The sequence below is a fragment of the Tinamus guttatus genome, unplaced genomic scaffold (assembly GCF_059628265.1).
Source record: "Tinamus guttatus ecotype Peru unplaced genomic scaffold, ASM5962826v1 Tinamus_guttatus_pri_ptg000052l, whole genome shotgun sequence".
NCBI classification, from domain to species: Eukaryota; Metazoa; Chordata; class Aves; order Tinamiformes; family Tinamidae; genus Tinamus; species Tinamus guttatus.
In genome coordinates this window covers 1,865,909-1,880,638 of record NW_028288586.1, presented here as the reverse complement: position 1 = coordinate 1,880,638, position 14,730 = coordinate 1,865,909, and the positions used below count along the sequence as shown (strand labels likewise).

The window sequence follows — 14,730 nt, the reverse complement described above, 5'->3', positions numbered from 1 at the left end:
TTTGTCAGTCTGCTTCTGTAAGTCGCTACAGAGATATTTAACAGGCAGCCTGTGACTTTATACCATTCAATCTGCAGTAGCTTTCAATAGCATTGATTTGTTCGTTGCTGTATCAAGGCATGAAGACATTTGTAATAAATAGTAATCGGTTGACTCTCCTTTACAGAAACCTAGCTTTAAAGCTAAGGTTATATCATCAGGATTTTTAAAGAAGTTTGTATTTCTGTATTAATAATTTTAACAATTGTACTAAGGATAGGCAGATGAATCTATACATACGATGTTTTGTGTCTTCAAATTATGTTTTAATAGCAAGCTGGATGCAAATATATAGTTAGTTCTTACCTAAAATTTCTGAAAGAGTTTTAATCTGATCTTGGGCCCAGTGACTTTTTGGAGTGAACCGGTTTGTTCTGATGTTTCTTTTTTGATTTTGCTCTTTCTGGTAAAACTTGACCCAGTCTATTTTGAGCTAATCCAGCCAAGGTATTTGTGCTGTCAAATACAATGTGCTAAAAAGATGCCACGATCCACGCTGGTGTATTCAGCAAGGATGGCAAGCAGTGATCACAAACTTGGCCTTTTCCTCCCCATTCGATACAACTGTGTCTGCACATAGACACCACGGCTGCAGATCTGATGGCCTGAGACCTCCGTGTGCCTGTAGGTGCAGAGTTTAGTGCTGTGAGCTCCAGATACTCCTTTACCTGCATAAAAATATTCCACACACCACTCAATATATCTGTATATGCAACCCAGAAGACACTCAGATGACTTGTTTGTGCCCTGTTCCCTTCCACCAATCCTTTTAATCCTTGGTGATGGGTCAATTTGAGTGTTTTTCTTTCCTTTTCCTGCACTTCTGTTTGCTCTCAGCTGGCGGGCTTGCCCTTCAAAGTCCTTCCAGTTCTCTTGCTGCCAGCACTGGGAGCTGGGGGTCAGTGGCTGGAGGGTTCACAGCGATGGAGTTAAGAGCAATATAGGGAACCGCAAAAAAGGTGCAAAAGATTCAGCAATAATGTTACATGTTAACGTGAAAGAATCGTTAGGGGGTTGTTTGGGTTTTTTTTAAGTACTTGGTCTTAATGAAAAGTGCTTCCATGCTTTGCCTTCAAAACAAGATTTTTAAGAAGAATTTGTCATATTGCTCAGTTTTAATATTATAGATTTGTTTTCCCACAGATTGAAAAAGCAAGTATCTCAACACAGACAAAAAGCAGCTTCAAATCTTCCTCTAGATGCTAGTACTTTTTATGATGCAGCGTCTACTTTTTCCTTAGAGCAAGAAGTTCTGGAAAAGAAAGCAGTTCTGTTGTTCTTCTGCCTCGTTCAGGTTTTGTAAGGATTATGGTCCGATTTGGGTAAAAGTCCTTTCAGGCACTTAGGTTAAGTATATTTGCTAAGGTTCAGTCTGGCAGCCTGCAATGACACAAAGCAGAATCGCGGCTGTCTGCAGTGGTGACAAAGCCTTTTCCTTCAAAAACAATTCCCAGCCTTAAATCTGATATCAGCAAATCAGACGACTGACCCCACACGCTGACAAAGTCGGGGGTCATGTTACCCTTTTCCAGACGATGATGTTTTGTATCTGTGCTGTGCACGCTGGTGATAACAGGTTTCAGAGTCGTGCTCCAGCCAGGGACTCCTGCAGGGGCTGGTGTGGATCCACGTGTGGGTGCGAGGCTGCTTCAACCCATCCTGCCTCCCCGCAGCGCTTTTGCAGCATGTGGGGTGGAAGGAGCCACCTGCTAATGAGCAATTCGGCAAGCAATTTATTTTTTGTGGCCAACCACATTGGAGTGAGCTCTACCAGTGCCAATGTTTACCTTGTTCCCCTCATTGTAGCATTTACTAGGAAAATGTACCCTCTGTTGTTTGTTATTTTTTTCTTTTAAAAATGATATGTAAGTGCAAGTCAGTTGTGAAGTGTTCTCCTGAAAAGTGCTATGCCACGTTCAAGGTAAATCAGACTTTTTTATTATTTTGATGCAGAAAGTTTATAGCCTTCATGTAGTAACAGCCTGATGTTACTGAAGCTCCCCAGGTGGGACTTGAAGCAATGAGTTTAGGCCTTAAGTTAGACATAACTGTCACCAAATTCTTACACCAGATGAAAGGAGAGCAGTAACAGCAGATGTGAATACTAGTTTTTAAGTCAGACTGCTGGAAATTTCAGGACTAACAGGAGTTGCTTAATCCCTTAAGAGTCATGCAATGGATACAGCTACTAAAATTTGACTGTTACTTGCCATGTAGACCAAGAGGATAAATTGTTTTATTTTTACTGGCAGAATGATCACACATGTGCAGAAGTTCAATCATTTTCTTTTAAAAACTTAATATGAGGTGAAAAAAAATGAACTTAATGATTGAATGGCAATCTAATAAGATGTTGGACTCTAGTGACTGGCAGTATTTATAGTTCTCTAGTAATTCACCATCATGAGTAAACACTTTATTAGAAGCTCATGTAGAAAACATGAAATGATGTATGAGATATGTGCTAGGTAAACTCTAGCATGTTTACCATCCAAGCAGAGAACATAGTGAATTAACTTGATGCTAACAAGTTTGCTGTATTTTACTGGGCCACAAGGCATAATAAAAAATATGTGGGAAAGGATAAAAAATGTCAGATGTTGGTCAAGATGCTTGCTCTGGATGCAAAATTAGGATATGAGTTCAGGTCTCTTGTATATCCCATTGAAATACAGTAATTGTTGCTCCAGGGATTTATCTTCTGGATTTTCCTGCTTCTCAAATTGAGGTTAGTTCAGAGATGTTGACTTAACCACAGAGAGGGGAGGCTGAAGAAGCCTCTCTCCCAAGGAACCATTTGGTGGCACAGAAGAGGCCAAAGCTTCAATCCTTTTCTGGAAATGGAAACAAGAGCTTAAACTTGGTTCTCCCTCATCTTAAGCAAGACTTGGTTTAATTGTCTTGGACTGGAGAAGTTTTCTCTCCCTGCAGAAAAGTTTCTCTCCATCAAAAAGTTCACGTTCAGCAAAAACTCCTGAATAACTCTCAGCTCATCCAACTTCCCTGTTGGAGTTGGATTGTGAAGCAGTGACCTGTACCCCTGAAACGTGAATGGCCTGGGGAGCACAAAAGGAAAACAAAGTCATGGCGAGTGGGAATGCCAAGGGACCATCAATCACCTCCAGCACTTCCAGCTCCTTCATACGGATAAGGATCCAGGCTCAGGAGACCATTTGTGTATAAGGGAAGCTGTGGGCTAGCAGATTTCAGCCGCTGCCCCGAACAGTCTCACTGGGTGTTTTTGAACAGGAATATGTCAGCAGGGAATCTGTTCTACCCATGTAACCAGGGGCGAAACAGAGGCAGCCGGTGCTGTGGCTGGGCAGGCCCATCCTGTGGCTCCCAGGCCCAGCCCCGTGCGGCCCTTGCGAAGGGCTACGTGGGGCAGGGCAAAACACCCTTGGACGCGGCTGAGCGGGGCCTGGGCGCCCGCGGCCACAACCAGAGGGGACAATCACTTGGAAATCAGTGCACAAGCTCTTCTCTTGGAGAAATCATTAACTGTGCTTCATTGTGCTGTCCTTCCCCAGGCAAAGCCTCACCACTGAGAGCAGCATCTGCAAATGTGAGCCCAGAACTGTTTGCAGGGAGGGCGATTTGGGAAGAAGCAGGGTTCGATGGGACCTATTCCGCACCGGCTCTGACATTAGAGGTAGCTGTGACGAAGATGGGCACAAGCCGCCCACGCGAGCAGCAGCACATCAGGTAGGTGGCACTTTTATCAAAACCATTTCTTGCAAGTCTTTGCCTTTCTAAAGCTTCCTCTTGCAGGTGTAAATTCTCTCATCTGCTCCCTCCCAGCCAAAAGAGGCAGTGAAATGTCAACATTATAAGCTAATGTCCTCTTCACTTCAGTAAAGACACAGGCTGCTTTCAGGGGCCTGAAAATGCCTCTCCCACCTCACCAGGTACCAGAAATTTTAATTCAATCTTGCTCTGCTGTGCAATCCTCCACCTCTCTGCACACTATGTGCAAGTGCATAATGCTTAAAATGTATTGCCATAGGTGAGGTGCAGAATATAGATGTGTGTCTTCTCTTTATTTTTTTTTTCAACACAGTGGCAGGGCATGCTATAAGATGTAGCTTAGCTGTCACTTCTCACTTCGTGCCATGGAAAGAGCTGAAGGGCCCTAAAGCAAGAAGCAAGGTTCTGCAAATGCTGCAAACAGTTTAGAAAGGCCACCTGCCAGAGAGGACATGGAAATCTTCAAATAACAGCAAAATGGAACTGGGGGCTTGGTGAGGGTAATCAAAATGTGCCAAGAATACTAATATTCTGAAAAATTTCAGGCAAAACTGCTGCAAATTGATTTGGTAGGGAATTGTGTATGAAAGCATTGGAACTGGCATACTCCACGTGGAAAAGAATTGCCAAAATTAGTCATTTATTATAGGGGGCAGAAGAGAAAAGTTCATATGAAAGCTATAGTGTGAATCAAAGGGACCCTGAGCCTGCTGTGAAATTTCACAGTATAAAGGGAAAAAAAAGAGTAGAAATGACTTAACTGTATTATTAAGAAGCGGGTGTTTCCAAGCGGGCATGTGAGGAAATGTATGAGTGAGAGGCCTGGCCCCCTTTGCAAAAGCCCTGCAGCTGCTGCCCAAGAGAAGGTCGCGCAGGTGGGGAGAGTCCCAGGCGCAGGAAGGTCCTCGCAGAGCACGCGCGCCCGCCCCTTCCTCGGGACAGCACCAAGGACAGACGTACGTAAATAACCATTCCTGGCTCCAAAGCAAAGCCTGAAGCTGTGCAGATGGCTGCTTTGAGCCCACAGGCGTATGGAAATGATATCAAAGTTCTTTAGTTTGTTTTGTGCTGTAGTACATTAGGCAAAATTATTCAAACTAAATTAGGAGTAAGCACAGGCACAACATGAATCAGTTCTAAAATTACGTTTGGGGAAGTTTATATTAATTTAAAAGCATGCTGCTCTTGGTGGAGTTAGCAGAAGAATTGGATTTCCAGGGTGCTGTGGCCTAAGCCAGCCTGCAGCTTGGGAAATAATGACCCAGCGAAGCCAGCGGCAGCAGGGAGATGCATGGCAGCCCCTTCCCATGACCATTAAATGTCAGTGCCATGGCGAGGGGATTTAAAATAATCCCCAAGTCTTATGTTCTTGTACCTATCTGAATTTGGAGCGTGAGGGAGGCGTTGGGTTTCAGAGGGAAACCGGTTTTTTTTTGCACAGAGAGACATAATGTTGTGGTCCCATCAGTGAGAACCAAGCCCAACAACAGTGTGGCCGCGTGGCTCAGACACCTTGGCCTGGGGGTGTCTGCATCTCGTTGTCTTGAACCTGCTTATTTTTCCATATAGCAAAACTCTGGAGGAAAACTGAGCAAGCGGATGGTCACCTGGCCACCACGTAGGAACTGGTGGGTAGGACAGGGCTGAAGTGACGTCCATCTGACCACTTGGCCGGGCGAAGCAAAATAACTCCCTGACCCACCTCACAGGGCAATCCAGGGCAAAGGGGTAACTCTGTGGTTTCCTTTTCCTTCCCTCCATGGAGCCTCTGCATGTGGTGGCTTGGCAAGCTTGGCTTCAGCACGCAGGAAAGAAAGCCTGGGCAGCTCTGAATATAGACTTGACAAATTAGTGCAGCAGACAAATTGCATGGGATATTAGTAAACATTTGATGCCTTAAAAATCCTTTGTTTCAGTAAAGGTCCTTTGAATTTCCATTAGCTTAAAAAAAGCGCGGAAATAAATAAAGAAAAAAAATCTTGAAAAGTAGCAGGGAACACATAGCTATGCCTGACACTCTCCTGGATTGTATTGTTTGGTTTCAGCCAGTTGACAGTATTTAAACAGGTTCCTTATTTAATAAACACACGGGCACAGAGATATGCTTTCTGGATCCTTGTCCTGGACCTGCAGTCCTGGGGAAGCTGGGGCTTCAAAATCCGCCGAGCTTCCTCCTTGCTAAAAATCGAGCCTAACTGCCCCCTCCCCCCGCCCCCGGCTCCTTTTTTCTTTTAATGTCTCAAAAATTCTCTGTAGCTGCTACAGATTTTACAGACTTTTGTTAACTGCCAGAATAGCAGGAAGTCAATTAAAGCGACTCCTGCTCAATGTTTGCTGCTCCTGCATGGAGATGTTCTGCTCTGGCCTCACGGTGCAGAGCAGACAACTGATGTCTCACTAGCTCCAAATCAATGCTCGATGGGCACAGCTGGAGGCCGAGGGAACCTCCTCATCATTATCTCTGGAGACCCAGAAAACTTAACTCCTGTGCAGAAGCTTGGCCATTGGGCAAGCAGCAGAGGGGCTGTGCTGCTCAAGATCACTTGTCTTGCCTGTTTTCTTCTTGGGTAGGGACATGAGGCAGCCTAGCAGGCACTGCAGGAGGAGAAAAATAAGAGGTAATGCTGAAAATAGGTCTTCATGTAAAGCACTGAGAAATTCTGCTGTGGAGGCTGCTGATGACAGAAGAGCCGAGGTGGACAGTGCATAAAAAGCCAGGGCTGTTTGACAGAAACGAATGATTTGTATAGAAAAACGAAGCAGAAAGCTCTAGTCAGAGGGTGAGGAAATTGCTGCCCTGCATGCACACCTGAGCCAAAGGGGGTTTGATTGCTCAGGGTCATGTTTTAAGTGGGAGCATTGCATAAACTGGTGACTCTTCCTTCTTTTACTGTGCTGCAATCAAAAGATTGCAGCCCCCTTTTCCTCGGTGCCTTTTGCTGCTGGGAAGCCAGGTTTAGCTTCGATCAGTGTAGACCAAAAAACAGAGGGATGTTTTCCAGTGCCCTGGGCACGAGAGGGGCAGTAAGTCCAGTCCTTAAATATGAAGGCACTCTCGGTCTGACTGCCTCGTTTTGCAGAAAGAAGTCTCAAAGGTGGGATTGGGCTCCTGTTGTAGGAAGGCAGCGCAATAGCTGAGACTACTTCCTGGGAAACTAAACCTGGGGAGGAGAATAAACCTGTGGGAGAGAGGAATGGAGTAGGTGTCAGCGACAGGAAGTATCGCTGAGCCCAGGAAGGGTGCAGAGGAAAAGAGGTGATGAGAGGCAGGAGGAATGGAGATAAGAGGAGAGGCAAAGCGGGGAGATGGCCTGGGAGGCAGGGAGAGGAGGAGAAGACATTTATGGCCACTGTGCCCCTGAGGTTTGCTATATGAGTCTCTTTGCCTCTTTTCTGCGTGTGGAGAGCAGTTCACCTTTAGTACCTTCCCTTCTAATTGTGAAAGGGCATTTTTAGGATAAGGATATCCCCTGCCAACCTCCATAACCAAATGATGTTTGTGTAAGATGACTTGTTAGACAGACCAACTGATTTCTTTGGCTTACATTTCCATTCACTGACCTAAAATGCAGTTTCTTTGCATGAGCAATTTTAAACGTCTGCCCTATAATGAAGTTGGGCTTTCAAATGGTATCAAATACCCTTTTTTTTCACATAAATCCAAAAGCAGCTAGTTTTGTTCCTTCAGTTTCAATTTGTTTCAGGTTTGTAGAGGGTTTTGTCCCATGTCTTGAACTGAAGCTTTCCTTTCATTGTTATGAATTGCATCCTGTCATTTATTTCTGTGAAAATTTGCAAAAGATCAGATCAATGTCAAGAGCATCAGTCCAGCTGCAGATTTATTAACATGGCAGGCAAAACATTGTTTTTATGGTCTGTGCACAAAAAGTGTCTTTTTTTTTTTTTTTTAATTTCCTGTCTGTGGACAAGTTGGTGCAAAAATCCACAATAGCTGCAGCCAAGTGGTGAGCTGCACAGGTAGCCACGTGGGGCACTAGCTGTGGGCAGAGCACAAGTCCGAGTGGGGAACCTGAACTCGTTTTCCGATTTAAAATCAGTCTAGAAAGAGAGCAACTTCTCTGATTAAAAACCTTGAGAGTGGTTATATTTAATATCCACGTCCACATTCCGCTCTGCTCAAATTTAATCTGTCTAATACCAGTTCTTTTAAATGCTAGCATCCAGTGGGATGTTTCCACAAACAGAATGCAATATAATTTATGTAACTTCTGCTGCCCAGCTCCGCAGAGCCAAGTGCATCGTCTGAACACGCACTTCTCGGCAGGGAGGCTGCATTCCTTGCTTAGCAAAACACGGGGAATCACGCTGATCCCTGCTCTCCCTATGCCTGTGTCCAGGTCTATTTGGAGACAACAGTTGTTGCAAAGTTTTGTAAAGCTGTACGCTACCTGACAAAGTGCCTGATCTTTCAGCCCTTCCTTTTGCAGGTGCTGTTTCTGCTTTTCTGCATCTAGCTGTGTCTATGTTCATGTGTGCAGTACCGCGCTAGGAGCGACAGTGAATGTTTGTGATATTTGGTGAAATATTACCACCATGGGCAGCATTTTAGGTGGCCAGTCCTGTGTCTTTTGCATGTATCTTGCACACCTCAGCCTGCACTTCCTAGTGAGGCAGCTTCCATCAAAGCCTTCGGGTTTGAGGCAACACCTGCCATTTCCCATGTGTTTGTGCTGGTTCTGTGGTTTTTATTTAAACCAAAAATACACAAATTTACATGAGTTTATCATAGGTTCTCAGCTAGATGAAGAGGGCATTCCACCTATGCTTAAAGTCACCAGTGCTTCTTTTTCCCCACTTTATTTAAAAGATGTTACTTGAAAGACCAATTTTCCCATGGAGAAGGAGAAACCCTTTCCTCCCCAGAATCCTTCCCCTAATTGCCTCCACCAGCAGCACATTGTCAACACGTATCAGCTCAGTGAAATTAATTTGAAAAAATACCGTGAAAGGAACTAAAAGACTTTTAATTACAACACACAGACATTGAAGTGCGGGCAGTAAAGCATATTTGTTTGTATGTATATTTGAGGAGAACCTATTAGCACTGTGGGAAGTTAAATAAGATACCCAGAACTGTAGCTAAAACCACTGATGGAAATGATGCCTTTTTTTTTTTCCTGGAGTTTACAGCAAATACACCATCTTCCAGGGCTTTTGACAAAGTCCCCGTCTCCGAACTCCCCCTTCCTCCTCAGTACTTTGAAGGGAAGGGGGCATACTCTCAGGTGATGATAGCATCCACTTTCCAGGAAATTCTCTTGCCATTTGCTGTCAGCTCAAGCGTTTCGCTTCTCCAGAACTAAGCAGTGCTCAGCACAGGCCACAGTCACTTCCCAAGGCCTGATGATAAATAGTTGCGTTTCCGTAGGCCGTGAGCAGCCTCCTCTCTTCGGAGGCAGCTCACGGGGGTGCGGACGCATTCACGTGCGTGTAGGAGCACTTGGAGAGCGAGGCCCTCGTCGTCTTGCCCTCCTCTTCCTCGCCGGCCTCCCCTCTCGCCGCAGAGGCCTTTTGCTTGGCGCAGCAGGCGAAGGTGGCCAGGAAGCCCGCGCGGAAGCGCTTGTTCATGAAGCAGTAGACGATGGGGTTCACGCAGGCCGACGTGTAGGAGAGCAGGTGGATGAAGGAGATGGGCGCTCCCGAGAGGCGCCGGTCCGCGGAGGACGTGTCGAAGGCGCGCCACGCGTTCACGCTGAAGATGGGCGTCCAGCAGAGGAAGAACAGGATCACGATCACCACCAGCATGCGGATGACGAGCTTCTTGGCTGTTAGGTTGGCAGAGGAGCTGGTGCTTCTTGCCCGGTCTATTTTGCTACTGCTGGTACCCGAGAGCTGTTGCAGTGGCATTTTTCTCTTTCTTTTGGCCTTGTGCAAGTAGCATCCATCTCCATCCTCACACTTGGTGCTGCTGGTGCTTGCTCTTCTTTCTGTATGTATAAATTAGTGCTTAAATAGTTGGCAAAACACTTCTGAACAGTGGTTTGAAATACAAACAACAGAAAGGATTGTGAGCGCTGAGTCTACAGAGCTTCCTGCATGGCTAACCAGCTGCTGCAGAGACAGGACTGTCCTTCCTCTCACTCTGTGTACTAGATCTTTTGAGCTTGCTACCTTCCAGGATTCTTGTGTCTTAAACTGACGGAAAAGAAGCATGAGCACCATTTGCTCAGGGATTCACTGGAGATAGCTGTCAAAACTATGTTTCTATCCATATTCTATGGACTGTTTTTTATTGGTAAAAAGTGATCCTAATCCATTGGCCTGAAGAAAAAAAATCTGGATATTTCTATAACAAACAAATCAGAAATTAGACTGACCCTGCCTGAGCTCTTCTGAAACAAGCTATGTGGGAAGAGTTATTCCTTAGAGAATAATGGAATTACTTAGATCAAAAAAAAAAAAAAAAGCATCAGACTTCTGTCCATATCTTCAACTATAACCCAAAAAAGCAATGCCCAGGCACTGTTACCTCGTGCAGATTTTCTCTGGCTGACATCGAATTTTATGCCTCGGTAGAGTTCCAGGGAAATCAGGCCATACGCGACCATCATGATGATCCCGGGTATAAGGAAGAGGATGAGCAGCAGGAACGTGTACCTGAAGGATTGCAAGAGTCTGTGATGAGGGAGAAGCACAAAGCCAGGCAAGTAACTTGTTTTTTATATTAGCATTTGGGGAAGGGGTAGTTAGTGGTTTTGCTGATTTTTTTTGAGGAAATTTAAAGGATGGTTTTGACAGCTCTAGAAATGAGAAGCCTCCCCCCTGTCCCTGGGGCCACAGAGGTCCATGGGGAGGTTCTCAAGGCGAAAAACCCCTTCCTTGGCAGGGATGCCTGCTGCTTGGCTGCACATCGATACCCACTGCTCTCCCATGTGCGCGGTCATCAGCAGCTACCCTCTGGGGATTCAAAGTTGGGGAAATCATTCTGTTTAAAAGCATCTGAGAGCCTATAACTCTTCTGCTCGCTGGGACTCTCTAAAGCGCCTCAAGGTCTGCAATGATACATCAGAGAGGAGAATTTCACTCCCCAGAAGCTTTCCTCCTGCCCATCTGTGCTCATGCTAGCAAATACCCGAGACTCCTGAACACATCAGTGTGAGTTCTCTATATCTCTAGATGCCATTACGCAAGGACACAACACCTACATAGTGCTGCTGCTCCATAAAGCTACTATTTACTTACTCCACTTGGCTGTGTAGGACTTCTTTGAGCACTGCTTCTCCTCTCATTACTCTAATCATCTTAATCATCCTAATCATCCTAAGTGGCCAAATTCATTCTGTTCTCAGAGGCATGTGTAAGCTCTCCACATTTCCATACTCTACTTCTTCCCTGCTTCAGGGGACCTTCAGGCAAGAATTAACAGGAAACGCAGCGCACAAGAGGGTGCTTGTGTGCATCCTTGTTTTTCTAAGATTAATCAAGGATTTCTCTGAAAGTATGAGGTTTACATAAGAATGAGGGAAAGCAAGAAATATTTCTGCTTGAAAAGTGATAGATGCTTTTGATAAAGTGACAGTAAGGGCCTCGCAGGCCATGGTTTGAGAACCATTGCCAGGTTAGGTATCATTCCTAAGGCGAAAGTCATACAGGTGTCAAAATGTAGGCAGCTTAAAAAACAGATTTTTCCATTTTCTAACTAAGCATGATAGAACTGTGAACGTTTGCTAAAGGTTAGCGCTTGCGTTTTAGTGAGCTTAATGCTACCATGAAATCCTAATTTCCACTAGATAATCATGCATTTACTAACAGCTATGTCTTACTATGTCTTACCAAGATTGCTGAATTACATCACTTGGCCAAAGGAGCCGACACATATTTGCTGTGCTGTTGTTGTACTTGGTGAATGGCACCAGTTTGCTGTAGATTGGGTACGGAGACATGATAGTGAAGGAAACACACCAGGTCGCAGCAATCACTTTCAAGGCATGAGATTTTGTCTGCCAGACCCTGGACTGTAAAGGTTTGCAGATGGCACTGTATCTCTCCAGTGATATGGCAACCAAGTTGAATGTAGATACGCTAACGGAGACACCTATATATGTAAAATAAAGAAATAGGTTATTCTCTTGTTTTGAATGATTCCTGTTATATTCAGCTCCTCTTGTTAAATTTTTGTACACATTTAGAAAAAAAGAAGTGTAGCAAAATGCTTATAATCTAAATTATTTATGAACGTCATACTGATTGAGTCACTGAACAGTGTATCAGCTAAAGATGACTAAAGCTCCATACTGATACCCCTGTTCTGTGCTCTAACTCCAGGAGCCCAAGAGAAAGGGCTCATTCTGTCAAACCATGAAATTTCAATAACAGAGAAAGCAGGGGCTGATTCTTAAAATGACACAACTTATTAGTTAAAAACAGTATTTGAAAATAGTTCATTGGACTTTTTATAAGGCAATTTACGCAATATGAAACAAGAGAAAGCTGATGGAGCTTCAGTAATTTTTTATGGCATTCATGGCAGCAGTTCATTATAATTTGTTTAAACGTGGCCTTTAGTTTTATTGGTTTTATCTGCAGAAAGATGTTGATTTCCCATTCCCACCCTTTCGCTGTGTACTTTCACATTACATTGAAGTTCTCAAGGGCACAGATTGAAAAGGGAACTTTTTCTGTAGTTTCTACTATTAACTCTGTAATTAATACAAAGTGAGCAAAAACTTCGCATAGAGTTCTCATTTTCTTTCTTTTTTTTTCTTTTTCTTTTTTCTTTTTTTTAAGAAACAAGCACAAAAGATGTATTGAAAGTGTGACAAAAGGCTGTTTGAAACTCCTGACCCTACCTCGACAGCCAAAGATGGTAGAGCAAGGCATATATATAAAGTAGTGTTTCTCAAAGCCAGTCTCTAAAAGCTCTGTCTGAGAGCCCTGTGCTTTATGGTCTCCTGGTGACTTCTCATCATACCTGATTTTTAAGTAGTGCTTGCTCTGACTGCTGCCTCTGCAAATAATAGCTACTTTGGACTAATTTTCTTTTCTTTGTCCCTGTGTTTCTCTGTGTAGTGGTACCAGAAAGCTGTGGGCAAAAGCTGATGTTAGTGAGGACAGCCCAATGCTACTGCTTTTGCTGGGCGATTAGAAAATTGCTAATAACTCTGTTAGTGTCGGGTAAGCAAAGGCAGGTGCCGTGTTCCTGATTAGAGCTTGATCCTAAAAAATACTAATCACTTAACCTGGTCCAGAAAAGCACTTCTGTATGTATTTCAAACTAAGTGGATGCCTCTGTGTTTTGCTGGATCAGACTAAGGAGATCGGTACAATAAAGATTCACTCTACAAAGTTATTTCTTAATGATATTGATGATTATTCAATGGCAAATGAAAACAGTCAGCTTTTTATTAATCTTTAATGAGCTTCTCACATATCTTATTAGATAAACTCCAAAATAAGTATAAACTTCCAGGACTTACCCATGAAGTAAGTGGCAGTTTTACAGACAGCACTACCAAAAATAAAATCTTTCAGCAGGTTGGGGATGAGGGTGAACGGCATGCAGAAAAGGCAGAGCATGAGATCGCTGACAGCTAGTGAGAGCAGGAATATATTCGTGACCGTTCGCATCCGCTTGTTTCTTATCAGCACCGTAATGACAAGAACGTTCCCCAAAACACTGAGCAGAAATATCAAAGCATACAGCAGAATCCGAATGGTCTGGTGCAGATCTGAAAACGGTCACAGGGAAAAATCAGTTAGGAAACGCACACTGGGTCAAGTGTTTCATCCTCAACCAAAAGGTGAAGCTTTTACTGAGGCTTAGGTTTTCACACCAGCGTAAAATCAGTGCAAGTTCTGAAATTCTTAAACTTCTGGGCGACCCGAATTGCATGATATTACAGTGCAATTGCTGCAGCACAGAGGGCACCGCGGAGCTCCATGCGACTCCTAAAAGCCCACTCTGCGGGCACCACTTGCTCCCGATGGAAACTCCTCCTTTATGCAGAGGTGGCAATCATAACTATTTTAATACGTGGATGATTTTTTCTCATCTCCAGAGTTCTATAATTTCACATTTAATCACTTTCATACTTGGTATTAGATCAGATAACTCTGTTGTTATTGAATTGTTTGAAGAGTAAAAAAACATGTTTCCGTCACCCCTTGGTAGAGCTATTTGCCTGTTGTGCCCGGTATTGCTATTTCTGCTTTTCCATTCACACTGAAATTCGTTTTAGCTGGATTTTTAACTGGGAACATCAGCACATACTGAAACCTTGCCTGCCTGTTTCTTATCCTAACTTACCAGCAAACAGTTGATTTTGCACTCCCTCCCAGAGAAAGCTTCTCTATAATATCTCTACTTGCAGTGAGAACTAAAGCTGCCCGAAGAATCCATTTTCTACACATACCTTTAGAAGGATAAGGTGGATCATCCACACAGAAGAAAGTGTCGTTTTCCAAGATGATATGACACAGGAAAGCAGAAATATTGGTGCCATTCCCAAGTAAGCTATCATCCACAATTTCCATTCTTTGATATTCCCAGGTTAGCTTTTGTGGAGAGAAGAGCTGGTTTGCACCTATCGGCCCATTCTTCTAGCAAACACAACCACTTCTCAATGAAATCTTCTGCAGCAGCATGTGAGCGAGGTGGCTGCACCAGGAAGCTCTTGTAACTCTCCACGAGGAATACCCAGCGCTCAGGACCCTGTTCAGAGCGAGGGCGGTTTATTCCAGGGGCGTGCGGGGCAGTCGAGGTTCAGAAGAGCGAGGCATGAAAGCACCTCCACATGCAACACGCTCACACACACGTCGCTGCCGGCACCTTCTTAGATCCACCCTCTCCTCTGACTGGCCTACTGGTGGGATTATAAACAGGCTGGAGAAAGATTATAGCATTAACCCCTTGTGAGATGGCTCCCACTCACGTATCGGCAATACTTCTCAGAGGAAGCCTGCTAAAGCCACAGCCAATAAATC

General features: G+C 44.2%; 1 protein-coding gene across 1 annotated transcript; it reads right to left on the bottom strand.

The window, feature by feature from the left end:
• Window positions 1-9,197: 9,197 nt before the first annotated feature.
• Window positions 9,198-14,350, bottom strand: CCKAR (cholecystokinin A receptor). The gene is made up of 5 exons (XM_010222620.2): window positions 14,160-14,350; window positions 13,224-13,475; window positions 11,581-11,842; window positions 10,277-10,404; window positions 9,198-9,734 (listed from the first exon to the last, which is right to left on the bottom strand). Exons 1-5 carry the CDS (start codon window positions 14,278-14,280, stop codon window positions 9,208-9,210), a joined length of 1,290 nt encoding a protein of 429 aa, XP_010220922.1. The 5' UTR covers window positions 14,281-14,350; the 3' UTR covers window positions 9,198-9,207.
• Between the last annotated feature and the right edge of the window lie 380 nt (window positions 14,351-14,730).

Excerpts from the sequence above, each read along its gene's own strand:
- CCKAR (XM_010222620.2), bottom strand. The coding sequence starts at position 14,280 with ATGGAAATTGTGGATGATAGCTTACTTGGGAATGGCACCAATATTTCT. Across the intron at positions 13,476-14,159 it reads TCCACCTTATCCTTCTAAAG|ATCTGCACCAGACCATTCGG; the intron begins GTATGTGTAGAA and ends GACCGTTTTCAG. Across the intron at positions 11,843-13,223 it reads AACTGCCACTTACTTCATGG|GTGTCTCCGTTAGCGTATCT; the intron begins GTAAGTCCTGGA and ends TTACATATATAG.